The following is an 18448-nucleotide window of genomic DNA, read 5'->3' as shown; positions in this document are numbered from 1 at the left end:
ACATATAAAATATTAAATGAAAATAAAAAATAATATTTTAAAAATATAAAAAATAAAAGGCGGGAAAACATGTAAATAAAAAATAATATAGGGATCTTTTGTAAATATAATTTTTAGTATACAAAATTATATATTATAAATTAATATATAATATATAATATTTATTTTATATATTATATATTATAATATGTAGTAAAAAAAGTTTTCTATATTTTTATATTATATAATATAGGAATTTTTTGAAAAAAAATTCTGTTCTAACCTTTTCCTGGATGAATTTTGATATTTTTTTAATATTATGAAATAATCTTAAAATATTTTTAAAATTATATAAATTGTTCAAAAAAAATTCAATTGTATACTTTATTTGGTGAATTCTTTATCAATCAGACTGCCGGCAAAGGAAAGTTATTTTTTTTAAGTTTATAAATAATATCAATTAAAAACTTCATTATTTCAGAAATAAAAATTTTAAAATTTTCAACGGCCATCGACCATTTGTTAGAATTAAATTTTATAAGAAAATATTTTTTTCTAAATACATAAATAATTTATAAAATATTAAAATTAAGATTGAATTAAATTAATCTACAATTTAAATTAAATTAAATAAATAATTTTAATCTATTTAATTTAATTATTTCAGTTAATCGAAATATCGAACACGCACAAAGTGTTCTACCTACTTTGCTTAGGTTTCAGATTGCATCATCCCTACCTCAGATACTTCTTTGACGTGGCCTCAGCCATCTGCGCCGTCGGGCCCACTTAGCATCCACATGGACTAGGCTGGCGTATTCTCCACGACAAATGATATTCTATTCTTGCAGAGAAAGTAAAATAAAATAAATAAAAATGTTATTTAAATATTTACAACTGAAATTTAGTTTAATATTTTTTTATTAATATATTATATATTCACATTAATTAAATACATAATATAATATATCAATATAAAAATGTCAAATCGAATATCATTCTTCAATATCTAAATAGCATTTACATTAAATAAAATAAACATACAATACGTACCGTCTTGTTATATTAAGCAAATAAAATTTATATATTATTTTTTTATATTTTAAATTTGATATATAATTTTATGTTAATTAAATAAAAATAATATCATCTAATTAATTCTCTATTTACAAGTCATTGACACGCAAATTTTAATATAATGTAAATATCTTATACAATAATAAAAAAATTATCTTTTTAAGCGCAAGATAATAAGAACACTCGATAAAATAAATAATCATCTTAAGAATTTAACGATATTGATGAATTATTTAGAATAAGATTAAAATGCTCTTGTGGATCAATCTATTCACATAAATTTTGTGGAGATATGATGAACAATGTTAGAATTTAGTTGATTTAATTATTGATGAATTTTATTTTATTTTTTTATAATTTTTGTTATTTAATAATCTTTATTGTGGGTAGTTAATTTATGTTTTTTGTATTTTAAGAATTATACATTAATATTTTATTTCTAAATTATTTAATTATACCCAAGATTTATATTGTACTCGTAATCTTAAAAAAAAAAAAAGGAAAGAAAAAAATCATGAAGGCGGCTAACTATATTATGAAATTAAGGCAAGAAGGAAGTGATTCGCGGGGACAAGGCTTATGGTGGACTCTACGGAGAGCGCACGTGGCGAGCGCGAGCAAATCCGGGTGTCGAGACGCCGTCGTTCCATAGCCTCGAACCAAATCCGAAAGTACAACGACTTTGAGAGGAAAAATATCTGGATGACATCGGCCCAAAATATCATCGGCCTGATGACGTGGCACTGGTCCCGGTTCACTGACACATGTAAAAAGCGACTCCATGTGGCCCCTTCTCCGGCCCCCTTCATTACACACCGCCTCCCCCTCCCCTCCCCCCCCCCCCCCCCCCCTCCTCTCTCTCTCTACGAAGCGAGGGTTTGTCTCAATTTCTCTTCAATCTGGACCTGTTCCGGCATTGTCTGAACGTAGTTATGGAAGAGAATTCCCGGCCGGCGTCGCCAGATCTCGCCGCCGCGGAGAGTTGCGGGAACCGGTTGACTCGCGCTACCTCTGTCTCCTCCTCCTCGACTCTCTCCGTCGATAGTTGGAAAGATTTCGCGGACCGGAGCGCGAGTATTCGATCGGTAATTTCCTCGCTTTTGGTTTTGTTTTCTTGTTTCTTTTTCGTCTTCGATATTTTGTTCTTGCTGCTGTGTTAATGTTGCGTTTGTGTGTCTGTTGCGAGATGTCTTCTTGCATATGATGCGTAATTTAAATGGAAGTTGATTGAATTCGTTGAGATCCTAGATGCTACTTGCTTTGGTTAGGGTTAAGAATGCACGGCGGAGGAGGAGTTATTTGTGAGGGTAATTGATGTTGAATTTGTTCATTTCTGTTTTAAAGAATAATTTAAATATTGTTCCGTGCTCAGCCTTCTGAGTCATCTCTCTCATCTGCTTAGAATTCAGATATTTAGAGATTGGTAGCATAACAGTGTTAATACTTATGCAATAGGGGAATGGATAAGCAAAAGTGTGTTTTGATAGGGGTGTGGACAAAGAAAGGACACGGAGAAGTTATGACTTGGGGATGTCTTGAACATGAGGCGACTTCTATAAGGTTATTGAACCCATGAGCGGTTTTGTGCTTGTATTTCCAAAAGGGCAATGATGGGCAGCCCAAAATCACAGGCTGCCAAAATGGGTGGCCGACTGGCCAAAATGGCAATTTTGCCCTTGTGTTGGTAATGATTTTTGGCCTGCCTATCATTGTTCTTTCCAAAATAAATGCCTTGCAGCTGATCCAGATGAGTGCATGCCCTTATGGGTGATTGGAAGCTCCTTGTTGGTGTAGAGGGCTGAGAAGCAGCTAAGTCTGAAAGATAAGTTTGAGGATTAAAAATGTATGATAGGCATTGTGATCGAGAGTGATTGATAGGCTTTTCTCTGGTTGAGTTGGTTGTTACTGGTAGTCAGATTTCAAGCTTTGGATTGTGAATCTGAATTATAATAATCTCATTCATAGCCTGATGGATTGTTGGGCTGGAGAAGTGAGAATTCTGAATGGTGTAGTCTTCCTACGTATGTTACATTGGTAATGTTTTCAAAATGCTCCTGGTCTCTTATTGCATTAAGCAATCTTTGTAAGCCAGTCAACCATTTTCTCTGAACTCATCAAGGTACCTCAATTACTTTATATTCACTAACTATCCTTAGAAAACTGTTATGTTCCTATGGATCAAACACAAGGTACTGGTTAACCAATCTGTCTTTCTCTATCGTTACACAAATGTACTTCAGCTTCATATTTGGTCTCATAGGAAACTGTTTCTAGATTTAAAGTTACTGATTCATCTTGTCACTTTCTGAATTGTTATTGTTGGAGGACGATGCAAGTTGACATGAAGCTTTTTTTGCAACTTGTGATCTGTTGTGCAGCTTTTGATTAGGCATGAATACAAAGGATTACCAATATGTTTGAAATTAGATTTTAATTAGACTGAGATGCAGTGACAGTTGGCAATCTTTATTTCATCAATCTGCTTGTTGTTCCATAGATTCTTTATCTTGGTTGTTTGCTTGATTGAAATGGAAATGTCTTTGAGGGCATCGACAACACAGTTGTGATTAAGCTATTTGGGCAGCCATTATCACTAAATTATTAAAAAATTCATCAACGGCACCCATTATCAAGTTATTTGGGCAGCACAGTTGTGATTAAGCCAAGTGTTTGAGAAACATATCTCAAATAACCAATCACATATATCACTAAATTATTTTCTGCAGAATCTAGAATTGGCCTAAAAATGATAAAATAAAAAAGTTTGATCTGAATTAATGGGACATGGTACTGATAGTGATGATTATGTTGTCATAATATTGTAACTTGTAGGCTGGGACTTAAAAAATTTGTATAGTATCAGCATGTCAAGGTAATGATGAGATTTGAATCAGCTGCAAGAATTCTGTTTCACTGTGTATCAATTTAATGCGTATGGGTTGCTGCAGAAGCTCGTAATTTTGTGTTGGGCTTAGCTCAATTGCTTGGATACTCTTAGCTGGATGCAGACGAGAAAGATATACTTAATTCAAATGTCAATGCGATATTGATGTTAGACAGTGTCATGGGCTTTTGTATTTTTTCTTTCTCATTCATTTTGTTCTCCACCTCCCCCCTCAGGTTTGGCCTTCCTTTAACTGGTGGTAATTGATTATTCCTGTTGGAATGCCTTTCCTCACCTGCTGCTTCTTATCTCACAACTGTATAGGTGTCATTGTTTATGGGGATGCAGGTTCTTGCTTCAGTGGACCTTTCCGTATATCTTTTTCTCTTGTTAAATTTCCTATAGGCCCTCTCTCTATATTGTGTGCTAGCTTAGCTGGTTTGATAATTTAGAGGGCATGTATAGACCTTGGATCAAGCATGCTCTTTCATGTGAAACACCATACCATTTAGCCTATCAAAAACTTAGAGAAATCAACAGGAAGCATGGTAGAAACTAAACGGCATGCCAACTATCTTAAACTTTTTTCACTAATATTAACTATTGAAAACTTAATAATGGTAAAATAATAAATTCTTTGATTATCACACATTTTTTTGTTCTTAATATGCTTGACAACTACTTAACACTTATTTGCTTATGTTGCACAAGTTGTTTACCACATCTATTTTCTTTATTTTGTACAAGTTTGAATTTCTCATACTGGGCAATTTATACTGATTCAGTGCACAACATGGACAAATGAGAAGCACAACCTATATCTTGGTGCTTTGGAAGCATCATTTGTTAAGCAGTTACACCAATCTCGGGGTTTGCTCCCTTGGCATTTAGAACAGAACACTCATGATTCAAGTCTGTATCTGCAGCAGCCCGTTGATGCTAGTTACTCTTCTGACCAGGTTAGGCGCTCAAATAATTTCACGTGAATGTTCAGAGGTTTATTTCCTTAAATTTTCAATGATGTTTGCCCCTTCTGAATTCCCTTTGTTAACCATGCGATTGTGTTTCCTATTTTATTTCTTTATGTTTGAACTTCCTTTCCAGTTCACAGTATTACGAGATGGCTCTTGGCAGAAGATCAATTTTGAGACGAACCAGAAAGTCACCAGCTCACGGTTATTTGGAAGACCTCATGTTTCCTTACCTTGTAGTGAAGCTGATTTTCATCTTGTCACAGAAAGCCCATGGATACATCATTGTAGATGTTCAGGTAAACATGGCACCATAATATCAACAGATATGCTAGAGTGCAGTGTATCCCACAATGAGACCGTGCCCTTGAGAGGAAAGAGGATCTTCACTCACAGGTTGATGTGTTCAGAACATAAGTGTGCATGCCACAAATTGCGTCAGGATACAGTTGGCAGTGTTGCAGGTAACTTGGAACTTATCTATCTGTCACGACTTAGCTAGTATTTTTATTTTTAATTTTTGCTGATTGTATTATTTTGCAAAAGAGTTAGTTATTACCTTTATTATCAGATTATTGTCAGTTATTGAGTAATTTAGGAGTAGTTACTTGTTGTGGAGGAGTGGTAACTGTTGGGGATAGCTTATATATAAAGCTATAACCACATGGCCAGGTGTCATTATGATGCTATGAATTAAAGATCTAATAAATCATAAGATGTTAACAGAGAAGTTCTTGAGATTGAGATTGAAAACATCTAATAAATCATGATATGACTATTGAGAGGTTGTAGGAGAACAATGAGAAACTCTTTGATGGATTGACAGAGGAAGCAATGTCTACAGGACCAGCTAATGTCCAGGAATGGAATCTGGGGAGGAATGGTGTAGACCAATATGACAGTCTTGCTGGCATTTCAAATGGTGTAGACCAGTTTTTGGTGCTGGTTTTAGCAAAGAAGGTTTCTGCCGGAATACTTATTGCTAAAACTAATTGGCGTGATTACTACATGAAGGTTAAAGATTTTATGCCCTACAGTCTAATGGAAGCTGGGATTGGATGAAGAAGTGAGGCTAGATGCTGAGATTTCTTGGGGATAAGAAATTTTATAATTGGGGGAGGGAGTGTCACGACTTAGCTAGTATTTTTATTTTTAATTTTTGCTGAATGTTTTATTTTGCAGAAGAGTTAGTTATTACCTTTATTCTCAGATTATTGTCAATTGTGGAGTTATTTAGGAACAGTTACCTGTAATGGAGGAGTGGTAATTGCTGTGAATAGCGCATATATAAAGCTATAACCACATGGTCAGGTGTCATTATGATGTTATGAATTAAAAATCTCCCTTTTCTCTCCAATGCTCCCTTACTATTCTCTCGGATTCCCCCTATTTCTCCTTACTTTCTGTCTATGTCCCCTTTATTTCTCTCGGATTCTCCTTGTTTCTCCTTTATTTCTCTCCTTGTTTCTTCTTCATTCTGTCTATTTCTCCCTTATTTCTATCTCTATTTCTCCTACTCTTTCAATTATATCTTAGAAGTAAACCTAGTTAGGACCAGGGTCCTAACGCTATCATTATCCCCCAAGATTCATTTAGTAATTAAGGCTTTCTGTTCCCAATGGCAGAGCCATATGCATCCTAGGGTGGCAAGTTCCCCCACTCCCTAATTTTGTAAAAATTGCACATAGGTATGGAGTTTAATTTTTTTTTATTGCCCCCGCTTTAAATATACCATGTGGGTAAATTTGAAAGAAAAAAAAGAGTGGAAAACTGTGAATTATTATATAATAATTTAAAATATCTAGGGCAACAAAAGGGGGTATATTTTGTAATTCTATAAATTTTTTAGAAATTAAATATATTAATGAGTATTTTTAGTAATTTCAAACCATAATCAATAAAGTTCTACTTTAGGTTATCTAAGTGTCATCTCTTAGATTCAATAATACATCCAACGGTTTTTCTTCAAGCTCAAACAACAACATATCAAGCTTTTATCCCACTACATGGGGTCGGCTGCATGAATTTCTATATTTTCATTCATTTCTATCCATTGCCTTTTCTTCAATAAGGACCATATACTGAATACCAAACCAAAATGTCTCACAAGAAGTTTTATTTTGGTCTCTCTACCACTTTTGTGAACTATTTGGTCTCTCTACCAAATCATCTTAATCGTATCTCCCACCTCTTATTTTCAACAAGAGCCACTTCGACCTTATTAAGAATAACCTCATTTCTAATTTTTATGGCCATGCATCCATCTTAGCATTCTTATCTCAATCACACTCATATTTTGCACATGTTGGGAGGTTGATTTGAATTTTTTTTTTTTGTATAATGTCGTGGCTTGATTAATTAGAAAGAAACATTTTTCTTTATTGCTCCTTGATTAAAATGGATGTTTGTCCATAAAGGAAAGGATAAAATTTGAAATGTGGATATTTGTAATAAGGTTAGAGTGGCTTCTATTGAGAATAAGATGTGAGACATGATTAACATGTTTGGTCATGTGAAAACAAGAGCAATAGAGGCTTCTGTGAGTAGTGTGTGAAAAAGGAACTGAATAACTTTAATTCATTCACTCTCATTGAATGTACCCCTGAAGATTTATAGAGGAGAAAGAGTACATAAAAGGAAACCTACCATCTACACAAATTTACCACATATGGAAAGATATTTATTTACAAACTATAGAAAGTTTCTTAAGTTTGGAATAATCTGCACACAATCACGCCTTCTCTTTCCATATTAATAGCTATTGCATAGCTGTATATCTTGCACACAATCACACCTCTTCTTTCCATCTATCACCTTTCCTTTCTAACCTTCTTATCTCGTCCAACACTCCCCCTCAAATTAGAGAATAGATACTGGTCATTCCGAGCTTGCCAATTAATGCCTCAAACCTTGGTCTTGCCATGGTTTTTGTGAACACATCAGCTACTTGATCAGTGATAGGAACATAAGATAAAATTATTCCACCTTCCTCAATCTCCATCCTTATGAAACTTCGATCTATCCTTGCATGTTTCATGCAATCATACTAAACATGATTCCTCACAATGCTAATTGCAATTTACTATCACTGTATACCTTTGTGGTTTGGGACAAAGGTATCATTAGGTCTTCCATTAGCCTCTCTAACTAGATCACCTCGCAGATTCCTTGAGCTATGGCTCGAAATTCTGCTTCAGCATTACTACGAGTCACCACTGATTGCTTGTTGCTTCTCCATGTGATTACATTTCTCCATAACTCAGTACAATAATCTGTAGTTGATCGACTGTCTTCAATATACCTTGCCAATCTGTATCAACAAAGCCTTCAATTCCCCTTTCCTCAATTTTCTGAAATATTAGCCCTTTTCCAAGTGTCCCTTTGAGGTATCTTAGTACATGAAAAACAACATTCATATGCCTTTTGAGTAGGAGAATGCATGTACTGACTAATTACACTAACTGCATAAGCTATGTCTGGTCTAGTAAGAGACAAATAGATTAACCTCTCAACCAACCTTTGATACCTTTGTTTTTTTACTGCGGTATCATCATCTTTTTGTTCAAACTTCCAACCTTTGTCTAGAGGAGTTCCAGTAAGCTTGCATGTCAACATTCCTGTATCTCTAAGTAGATCAATTGTTTATTTTCTTTGTGAGATAAACAAGCCTTTTTTGCTCCGAGCTACCTCCATCCCTAGGAAATATCTCATGATTCCTAAGTCTTTTAACTTCAAACTCGGCCCTCAATTGCTCCTTCAAAGTTTTAATTTCCTGCATATCATCCCCTGTTACAATAATATCATAAACATAGACAATTAATATCGATTTTCTCCCATTTTCTGTGGGTTGTATAAACAATGTATGATTTGCTTGTCTTGGTTTATACCCTAATCATTTTATACCATATCATCCCCTGCTTGTCCTGGTTCAAACCATATAGAGACCTCTTAAGTTTACAAACATTTCCATTGTTAGCTTCATGCTCAAAACCTGGGGGAATCTTCATATATATCTCCTCATCCAAATCACCATTAAGAAAGACATTTTTAATATCAAATTGCAAGAGGGGCCAATCTAAATTAACAACAATGGAGAGTAGTACTTGGATAGAATTAAGCTTAGCTACAAGAGCAAAAGTCTCCTCATAGTTGATTCCATAGGTTTGAGTAAACCCTTGGGCCACCAATCTAACCTTATACCTTTTAACACTGCCATCAACATTATGTTTCACAGTGAAGACCCACTTGCATCCAACTACCTTCTTGTTTAAAGGTAGTTTTACAATATCCCACGCATTATTTCCAACTAAGGTAGTCATTTCTTCCATGACAGTAGCCTTCCACTTAGGATCACTCATAGCACCTTGGATATTTCGAGGAATCTCAATGTTGTCAATTTTTGCAACAAATCCTTTGAATTGAGAAGATAATTTTGCATAAGTCAAATGATTAGATATATGGTACTTGACACACGATCTCACCCCTTTCCTTACTATAGGCATGGCCCAATCCAAATCATCTTCCCTTGCAGTACTATTGTCACTGTTGTGTCCAATTGTGGTATCCTCTATTGAACCAGTATGTTCCTCTGATGGACCAGCCTTTGGAAATGATGGCTGACTGTGTTGAGGTTTTGGATGGCCTTTAGGACGTCTGGACTAAACACGCAGAGGACTACCGGGTGCTGAAATGTTAGGAGAATGAGGAATAGACATAGTATTCTCAGGCGTAGAGGTAACAGGAGATGGAGAACAAGAATTAGTGACATGTTATTTAGAAGAAGAAGAGATACTGGGTGCTGCCAGTATGTTATAAGGAATTGATGTTGAGGATGCTCCCCCTTGAGAACATATGGGTAGTATAGGAAAGGAGAGTGGAAGATTTCACTTTGGAATAGTAGGTTCTTTGAGAGAGCCGACAGATGGATAAAAAGGAATATCCTCATAGAAGGTGACATCAATGGATACACATAATTTTCTATTGGTAGGACAATGGCATTTGTATCCTTTTTGGGAAGGAGAATACCCAACAAAGATGCACTTGAGGGCTTTGGGATCCAATTTGGTCCGAGAGAGACTATTGTTATGAACATAGACAATACACCCAAAAACCTTTGGATCAATGGAGGATAGAAAAGGGGTATTAGGTTAGAGATCACACAGAGTATCAAGAGGAGTTTTAAACTCCAAGGTTTTAGAAGATAGACAATTAATCAAATATGCAATTGTAAGAACAGCTTCCCCCTAATAGAAATGAGGAACATTGGTATCAAACTTCATAGCTTGAGCCACCTCTAGGAGATGTCTATTCTTTCTTTCATCCACGCCATTTTGTTGTGGTGTGTATGGACAAGAGCTTTGATGTAAAATACCATATTTGGACAAGTAATTAGTAAAGTCATGAGAGAAATATTCTCTTACCATTATTAGTCTGAAGGATTTGAATTGAAGTTTGAAACATATTCAAAATGAATTTATGAAATCTTTTGAAGATGTTGCTAGCTTCTGATTTTTCCTTTATAAGATATACCCAACAAACTCTAGAATGATCATCAATGAATGTTATAAACCATCTAAAACCTGAAATATTGGGGTGTTTGGAAGGATCCCAAATATCACTATGAATCAAATGAAATGGTTTAGATGGCTTATAAGATTGAATAGAATGATGGGATTGAGACTGTTTTGCAAGAGTACAATTTCACATGAAAAAATTTGGTCTTTATTGCTGAAAATTTGAGGATACAAGAATGTTAGGTAAGAGAAACTAGGGTGTCCTAAACGTTTATGCCATAACAGAACGTTAGCATTAGATGTGACATTTAGAACAACCTTATTGGGAGAGGAACCAGTAGACTCTGCGGCTAGATAATAAAGGCCATTCCTTCTTTTAGCATTGCCAATCATCATCTTTGATGCTTGGTCCTGAAATGAACAATAGGATGGAAAAAATATGACACTGTAGTTCATATCTTGAATAATTCTACTGACAAATAACAAATTGCACTGTAATCCTGGCACATGTAGGACAGATTTAAGCTTTAGGTTGGAAATACACATTATCCCTAGTCCCAAGGCAGGGGATGTTTTACCATTAGCCATAGAAATATCAATAGAGTTACTACAAGGGGTATAATCAGTCATTGAATTAGCAGCACTTGACATATGATTTGATGCACCCGTATCTACTAGCCACACATTCTTAGGAAGCTGTCTTGAAATTAGGGAGTAGTAAGAATTACCTTGCAAGGCTATGGATGTTGTAGGTTGAGGGTTAGGAGGACTTGAAGGGTTTATACCTTGATTTTTCAACCTGTAAAGGGCTTGGATTTGCTCTTCTGAGAGATTTAGATCTGTCTTGTTCCCAGTTTCAGTGGATGCCTCAGCTACATAGGCTGATCTTGTTGTTTCTCTCTTGCTGTGTGGCTTCCAATTGGTTGGTTTTCCATGGATTTTCCAGCATGTCTCCTTTGTGTGGTAGGGCCTCTTACAGTGATCACACCACTGTTTCTCCTATCCAAGGTTCCTCGAGAAGATTTCTCCTTGTTTGACAGTAGCAAGGGCTGAATTTTGGTGGTTTAGGATGGGCTCATTGAGTTGATGTAGCATCACCTTTCATCTACTTTCTTCTCTCCTCACCTCTGCAAATACTTCCCTGAGTGATGGCAAAGGTTTTATACCCAAAATCCTTCCACGTACTTCATCTAAATCATGATTTAGACCATGTAGAAAATCAAACATACGATCTTTTTCAACCATCTTATCATATTTGGTACTATCAGCTGAACATTCCCAACTGATAGTGTAAAATAGGTCCATTTCGTGCCATAGTTCAACCAAAATATTGAAATAATCTGTGACACTGAGATTACCTTGTTTGGTTGTTCTAATGGCTAACCTTATCTCAAAGCATTGAGAGGAATTTTTCAAGTTTGAATATATCTCTTGGACGGAATCTCATATCTCTTTTGTTGTCTTGTAGAATAAATATGTTCTACCGATCCTTGGCTTCATAGAGTGTATTAGCCATGCCATGATAATTGAGTTCTCCGCCTCTCAAGTGCTGTAAGTGGCTGCAGTGGTAGGTGGAGTAGGTATAGCACCGGTTAGGTATCCTGCTTTGCCTCTTCCTTTGATAACCAGCTTCATTGATTGAAACCACTATCTAAAATTACTTCCATTTAACTTGTGGTGAGTAATTTGTAGAGGATGATTATCAATAGAGTTTGTTGAAAGATTTGGTGAAGGAGGAAAAGGAGGAAGGGTACTTGGACGGCTTGTGGTTGATGCCTCGATCAAAGTTGGGGTTTGTTGAGCTTCGGCCATGATCATATAAACAGCTAATACGATAATGTTGTTAGTGATCAGAACCTTGCTCTGATACCATGAAAAAGGAACTGAATAACTTTAATTCATTCACTCTCATTGAATGTACACCCGAAGATCCCCTTATAGAGGAGAAAGAGTACATAAAAGGAAACCTACCATCTACACAAAATTTACAACATATGGAAAGATATTTATTTACAAGCTATAGAAAGTTTCCTAAGTCTGGAATAGGGAAGATCCTATTCCAGATTAGGAAGTTATTAGCAGCTATTGCATAGCTGTAAATCTGCACACAATCATGCCTCTTTCCATATTAACAGTTATTGCATAGCTGTATCTTGCACACAATCACGCCTCTTCTTTCCATCTATCACCTTTCCTTTCTAACCTTCTTATCTCGTCCAACATAGTGGATGAAATGAAATAAGTATTTAGCAAAAGAGGTAGGGGAAGACCAAGAAAAACTTGGGTGGAGACACTTAGGGTTGATATTAATTATATAGGCCTTAGAGAAGATAAAACAATAGGTAGGAATGAAAGGAATGCTAGAATTCATGTAACCAACACCTATATAGTGGGATAAGGGCTTGGTATGTTGTTGCTGTTGTTTATTGCCACTTGATAAACTAAATGAAGGAAAGATTTTTATTTGTGAACAACTGCTCGGAGTTACTAGAAGAAAGAAACATAAGAGAAGAAGATAGAGACAAACAAAGAGAAATACAATTGAAAAGGGACCAAAGTTCTTCAACAATGTGTAGCAAGTTTACTTCTATAAGGTAATCAAGAAAAATCTCTACCTTTTATTTTTTCCTTTTGTTTTTTTTATATTTTCTAAACTTAGTGTTTTTGGGATAAGTAATGTTAACTAATTATAATTCTTTGATTATTGACGGACTGATAGTCTTTTGAATTATATTTATTTGCTTGTGATGCTAGCATTCATTATACATGTTGCTATGACAATCGTAGAAAGAACATTTTCAACAATGGTGATAGTTAAGAATCAATTGCATAATCAGATGGACAATGGTTGGATGAATAATTGTTTGATGGTTTGGTCACATACATTGAAAGGAATATATTCAATAGCATCGGTAATGAGTTGGTTTTACAATGCTTTCAAAATATGAAATCTTATTAAGTACAATTCTAAGATGTATCTATTTAATATGAAATGTTAATAATAAATCTATTTTGATGAACTTTTAACTTTTTGTTTTAATTAGTCAATATAATGTATAATATGCTACTATACTATACTAAAAAGTTGCCCCTGCTGAACTATAGGTCTTAGCTCTGCCAATGCCAGTTGCTCATTTCATTCCATCTCAATCCTGGTTTGCTTGTGTGGTCATTCCCACATACATGTGTGCACGCATGCTATAAAATATTTTATTTTGTTCTGAAGGAATAGCAAATCTGCAAGCAGGGAAAGGATGCTTGTGATTTGATAATGCAGTCTTTTACATTTCCCAAAGTGAAACTTAGCCACTGGATAATTGCTCCCCTCACCTTCTCTTTGGCTAGTAAATGCACAAACAAGCTCTAGGCCATGTATAGTCAGTTGTATCATGAATGGAAGCTTTATTTAGATTCTTTCAACTCTTGGAGGAATATATGTCAGTTTGAAGGTTTAGATTCGCTGATTTATGGAAGAATATTGCCACCTTTGAGGTCTGGTTGCCACATGTGCTATTCCTAAACATACCTGCAGTTGTTGTCTTTTTGAGAAATTAGTGTGTTGCATAACAAGCAATGGTTTCAGCCTTTCTGCACTAACAATACTGAAATTTTTATTTAGGAAAATGTTAATGCATAATGCTTCTTGTTCTTACTACATTCTAAGCCAACGCTTACTGTGGTGACTGAAAATCAATGTGGGCACATAAGAAGTTCACCCTTATCTCTTTTTAACTGGATGGAAAAGTTAACATGATGGATATTTCTTTATAGGTGAATTATGAATATTGCTTGTCGAAATGTTGTTCAAGATGAATATCAGCATAATCAACATATTCATACGTTAAATCAAACATGCCTCTTCGCTTGAGAAGCTTGATCCATGCTCTTTGTAAGAAGATTGGAAAATATTCTTTCTTTCAATTCACTTTCTAATCATATTTATTGCTTGGCGCTGTGAGAAAATAGTTATGTGCAAAATAAATTTATTTTCTACCAATTTTTACTTGTTAACTCATTGTAACAGGACTAAAGCTTTATGCTGAGTCTCTTGCACCTTTTTTCTTTTTATCAATTGCTTTCATTTTGTTGTTTATGTACTTTGTGGTGCTTTCATTCTGGAGACTGAAGTTCAGATCCTTATGTTGTGCCTAGTATTCGTAGACTTGTTGCTGACAGGTCCTATGAAAAATAAATTGTGTTTCCATATCTATAGGATGTTTAGTGGCATATTACCTCCCACTTATTGGTGTTTCCTTTTTAAGGCATGCCTTTGGTTTTTTTTTTTTTTTTTTTTTTTGGGGGGGGGGGGGTTGTTAAGGTTTCTCGACTCTCGTATCATTTGTGTTGATCACATGCAACTGTACTGATTATATAGAATAGATTCATATCCTTATAATTGTATTTTGCATGGCTAGAGAACCTTTATATGTCTTAACCATTTGTAAGTTTGAACCATGGGCTTATGTCAGTCATTGTCTGGACAAATCCATTTGTGGCCATATCACACCTCTTCATTTTCAGAACAATGTCAATCTGGATATCTTGTTCATACCAAACAAAGGGCTTGTTTAGAAGTCTTGAGACTTTCTGATTCACTCCACTGCTTTTTGTTCCTTGAGTTCAAGCATTGCTGCCAGATCAAAAAAGAGACAACAAGAACCTAATAAAGAAAAACATTACAAAAGTATGTTTCCATAGGAACAAATTAATCGAAGGATGTAGAGTGCTGTTAAGAAACTTGTTCAGTATTTCGCTCAAATTTTAGTTCTCCTCTGTAAGTTGCTATCATTATTCCTTTGGATGGTAGTTGACTCCTGTTGTTGATATACTACCTACTAATATGTTTGTTTTACTTTTCTCTTTAGATGACCTCGCATCAATTGATTAGTTCCACTGCTAATCTACTACCCACCTTATGCTTGTCTTTCAGTTGCTTTCCATTTAATCTTTTCAGCCTACCTTCCATCTTGGGAATGCACAAGAAGAGCAATATTGAATAATACAGTTAGCCACTTCATTAGGTTCTTCAACGTGGTCTGTACAATAATGCCCATTGATATAGTTCTACGTAGGCATCACTATGTCATTTGCACGTGGTAGGTGAGAGAAGACAGTAAGTTTGTATTTTTGTCATTGTGACTGAGGGCCACAATTTTTATGGTGAAGCTGGCATGTAGGTTGGCTTGTTGCCTTAGTTCATCTATGTTCTTTTATGTATTTATTTACTATTGCATATTAGATTGTCTAACTGATGATGGAAATTCCTGCAGAGGTTTCGGATCAGAACTTTGTGGATGAAGATGGTGAAGAGACATCGAACAGTTTGCCCAGACCAAAAAGATCTAAGCTATCTGCGATCAACGCGTCCGCAGAAGATCAAGTAATGTCTATATTTCAGTTGATTTTTCCTATTTGGCAGTGGATTGTGCATCTATATCACACATCATTGCAAGGTAACACTCCCCCCTTTTTACATGTTTTGGCTGTCTCTTTCAGACTGGGAATCCTTTTGCGGTGGAAATGTCAGCTTCCAGTAACACCTTGTCAGACAGAGAAGAGCAAGTACGACAGGAGTGTCTGTCGGAAGAGGTGGAAGGCTCCACATTCCCGAAACATAACGTGAAATCCTTTCTAAGAGAGAGTTGAGCTGTGTTAATTGGAGTTTGAAATGTTGCTGTAAATGATTCAAGATGGCTGAAGCCTTCGAGTTCCCACCCAGTGAATCAAATCGGAGAGCAGCTCATCAAGTGTTTTGCTGCAAAGCAGAGTTTTTGCTGATTTAGAGTAGTAGGTATGGAATGCTGGATAAAGTTTTTGATTAAATACTTTGGTGTGAGAAGATTACTTGTTTGTGTGTGTGTGTGTGTGTATCAGCTGGAATACAGTGATGAGGCCAAGTGAAATTCATGATATATGAGATGAGAGCTGGTTAGTGATGTAGAATAAAATCTCTCTCTCTCTCTCTCTCTCTCTCATATGGTGGTAGGTGCAGAGTGCAAATATTTGAGGGGCAACTGTGTGGGTTGTCCCTATCAATTGTGTTCAAAATGGTGAGAGCTTCAGAGGCATTGCTGCTATATATAGTGACAATTTTAGGTGTTGAAAATTTATTTGTTCTATTTTTCTGATGCCTTGGTTCTTTAGCTAGACAGGCAAAGTTGTATGTTTACAGCGAGCTTTGTAATTTGTCTTTAATCATGTTAATGCCACCGCTGACAAACCAATTTAAAAGGCTATTCATGATGGCCTTATTAGGGCACATGATGTGAAAATTAAATTAAAAAAAAAGCACATAACATAACCGAGGATGCTCTCTTTAAGTGTTTTTTCTGTTAATCAATAGTATAACCGAGTCTGTCATTAGTTAGACTACATTTGTAGTGCCATCTAAGTGAAGGGCAGCTTGTTTATTTTTTATTTTTTGGCTAGATAAATGGCGACTGAACGAAAGACTGAATCAAATAAGGATAACTTCAGACCGGTCCAATTTACATACACTGCATGTAACAAACAGTGTATTAATTAATGTAATTACATACACTATTGTATTTATTCAGTACTTCTTCGGTGGAGTTGATTGGGCTTTTCAGTCCAATTTTTTGACCCAGTCCAAAATCCAGGCACCTCTAAATTAAAAATAATATTTTATATATATTATATACCATTCAATCTCCACAATTTTTTAATTTAATTTTCTTTAATAACATTTGAAAATATACAAAATTAAATAAGCAAAAGCTTTATCACTAAACAATACTTATTTTTTATTTTCAATTAAAAACAAATAACGAAGAGCCCAAAATTAAAGTTGAAAGGTTTGTTTTCAGATTGTGATGCTTCGTTTGCTCTTCAGTGCGCGAAGGAGATGGTTCCCAACGGTCCAATATAGTCGCCTGCTAGTGATTGGGGCCAATTTTCATGGTCCGCCAATCCCCGTCTCTTTCTGGATTCCTACTTTTGTTTTGTCTATTGACATTTCTGCTTCTGCGATACGACGAGGCGAAGACTCTTCAAATCTCTCCAAAACCCTTACCGTAATGGCGGACTTTCCGATTGGATTCAGCTAAACTGAACCCAAAAATGTCGAGGACCCATCTCGGCCTCAGAATCCGGTGATTTTTCCTTCGTTCTCTCCTGTTTACTTCTTCTTTCTCTCCCGATTTTCCGGGGAAAAAGTCAACCTGGGGAAAGGAAAAGAGAGAGAATATTTGATGGGTTTTATCCCGAATCAACGAGTACAAAGCCCGGGTGATGTTTTGCCCAGTTCCAGTGGAGGTGGTTCTTCTTCGAGTAACAATTCCAATTCCAGGAAGCGATGGACCAATTTGATGCCACTGGTCGTCGTGCTCGTGGTTGTGGCGGAGATCGTGTTTCTGGGTCGACTCGACATGGCCAAGAATGCCGCCCTCTTGGCCGACTCGTTCTATCAGTTTACTTTCTCGCCGGCGCCGCCGGTTGCGGCGGCGGGTGGAGGGGGCCGTTCGGGCTATCGGCTGGGTGTCGATCGGAGCTCCGAAGTAGGTAGTTGTGAGGAGTGGTTGGAGAGGAAAGACAATCTGGAGTATTCTAGGGATTTTGACAAGGAACCCGTCTTCGTTACTGGTGGTGAACAGGTTTGTTTGTTTGTTTCTGCCCTCGGTCCTATGATATCTCCTTTGGTTCTATCTTCTTTTTCATCTCAATTCTCTTGGAAGTTGTTTTTAGCTGATATGTCTTTGATTGCTGGATCAACTTAAGATGGAAAGATCACTTTTTCAGTCTTACTATTTTTTGCCAGTAATGAATGCTAAATGTTTAGATATATGTGGCGCATATACATATTTATAGGAATGTGTACACATCCATGTATATATTGAACTTTCATAAGGGGATGCGCCTTTGTGCCCCCATAAATTGCGGCATGCATGCCTGATTTTGCTTCTTTACTCTCAATGTGTGAATATCAGTTTGGTAGATAAGCTTTATTCAAGCTGGTATTAATAATCCTAAGCAAGATAATCTATTTTAGGACTTATTTCATGGAT

At 35.9% G+C, this 18448-nt stretch overlaps 2 protein-coding genes across 3 annotated transcripts in view; both read left to right on the top strand.

Moving 5' to 3' along the window:
• The first annotated feature begins 1905 nt into the window (after positions 1-1905).
• Positions 1906-16545, top strand: LOC127801550 (cold-regulated protein 27-like). 2 transcript variants are annotated; one of them, XM_052336787.1, is made up of 5 exons: positions 1906-2141; positions 4726-4899; positions 5045-5375; positions 15695-15804; positions 15921-16545. In XM_052336787.1, exons 1-5 carry the CDS (start codon positions 1989-1991, stop codon positions 16068-16070), a joined length of 918 nt encoding a protein of 305 aa, XP_052192747.1. In that variant the 5' UTR covers positions 1906-1988; the 3' UTR covers positions 16071-16545. The 2 variants fall into 2 exon arrangements, with proteins under 2 accessions (XP_052192747.1, XP_052192748.1); XM_052336788.1 differs by lacking the exon at positions 15921-16545 and adding an exon at positions 15355-15520 and having other exon boundaries at positions 15695-15802.
• LOC127801549 (glycoprotein 3-alpha-L-fucosyltransferase A) overlaps positions 16070-18448 on the top strand; it is a 26097-nt gene continuing 23718 nt past the window's right edge. The window contains exons 1-2 of the mRNA XM_052336785.1: positions 16070-16215; positions 17252-18037. Of these exons, the coding sequence (XP_052192745.1) occupies positions 17636-18037 (402 nt within the window). The 5' untranslated portion in view covers positions 16070-16215; positions 17252-17635. The remainder of the gene's footprint in view (positions 16216-17251; positions 18038-18448) is intronic.

Source organism: Diospyros lotus, chromosome 5 (assembly GCF_014633365.1).
Source record: "Diospyros lotus cultivar Yz01 chromosome 5, ASM1463336v1, whole genome shotgun sequence".
NCBI lineage: Eukaryota > Viridiplantae > Streptophyta > Magnoliopsida > Ericales > Ebenaceae > Diospyros > Diospyros lotus.
Note: the sequence above shows the minus strand (reverse complement) of the source record. Positions and strands in the feature narration are given on the sequence as shown.

Bases quoted from the DNA above. Each gene is read 5' to 3' on its own strand.
- LOC127801550 (XM_052336787.1), top strand. From the start codon at position 1,989: ATGGAAGAGAATTCCCGGCCGGCGTCGCCAGATCTCGCCGCCGCGGAG. The intron at 2,142-4,725 runs GTAATTTCCTCG...ATACTGATTCAG, and splicing joins GGAGCGCGAGTATTCGATCG to TGCACAACATGGACAAATGA. The intron at 5,376-15,694 runs GTAACTTGGAAC...AAATTCCTGCAG, and splicing joins TACAGTTGGCAGTGTTGCAG to AGGTTTCGGATCAGAACTTT.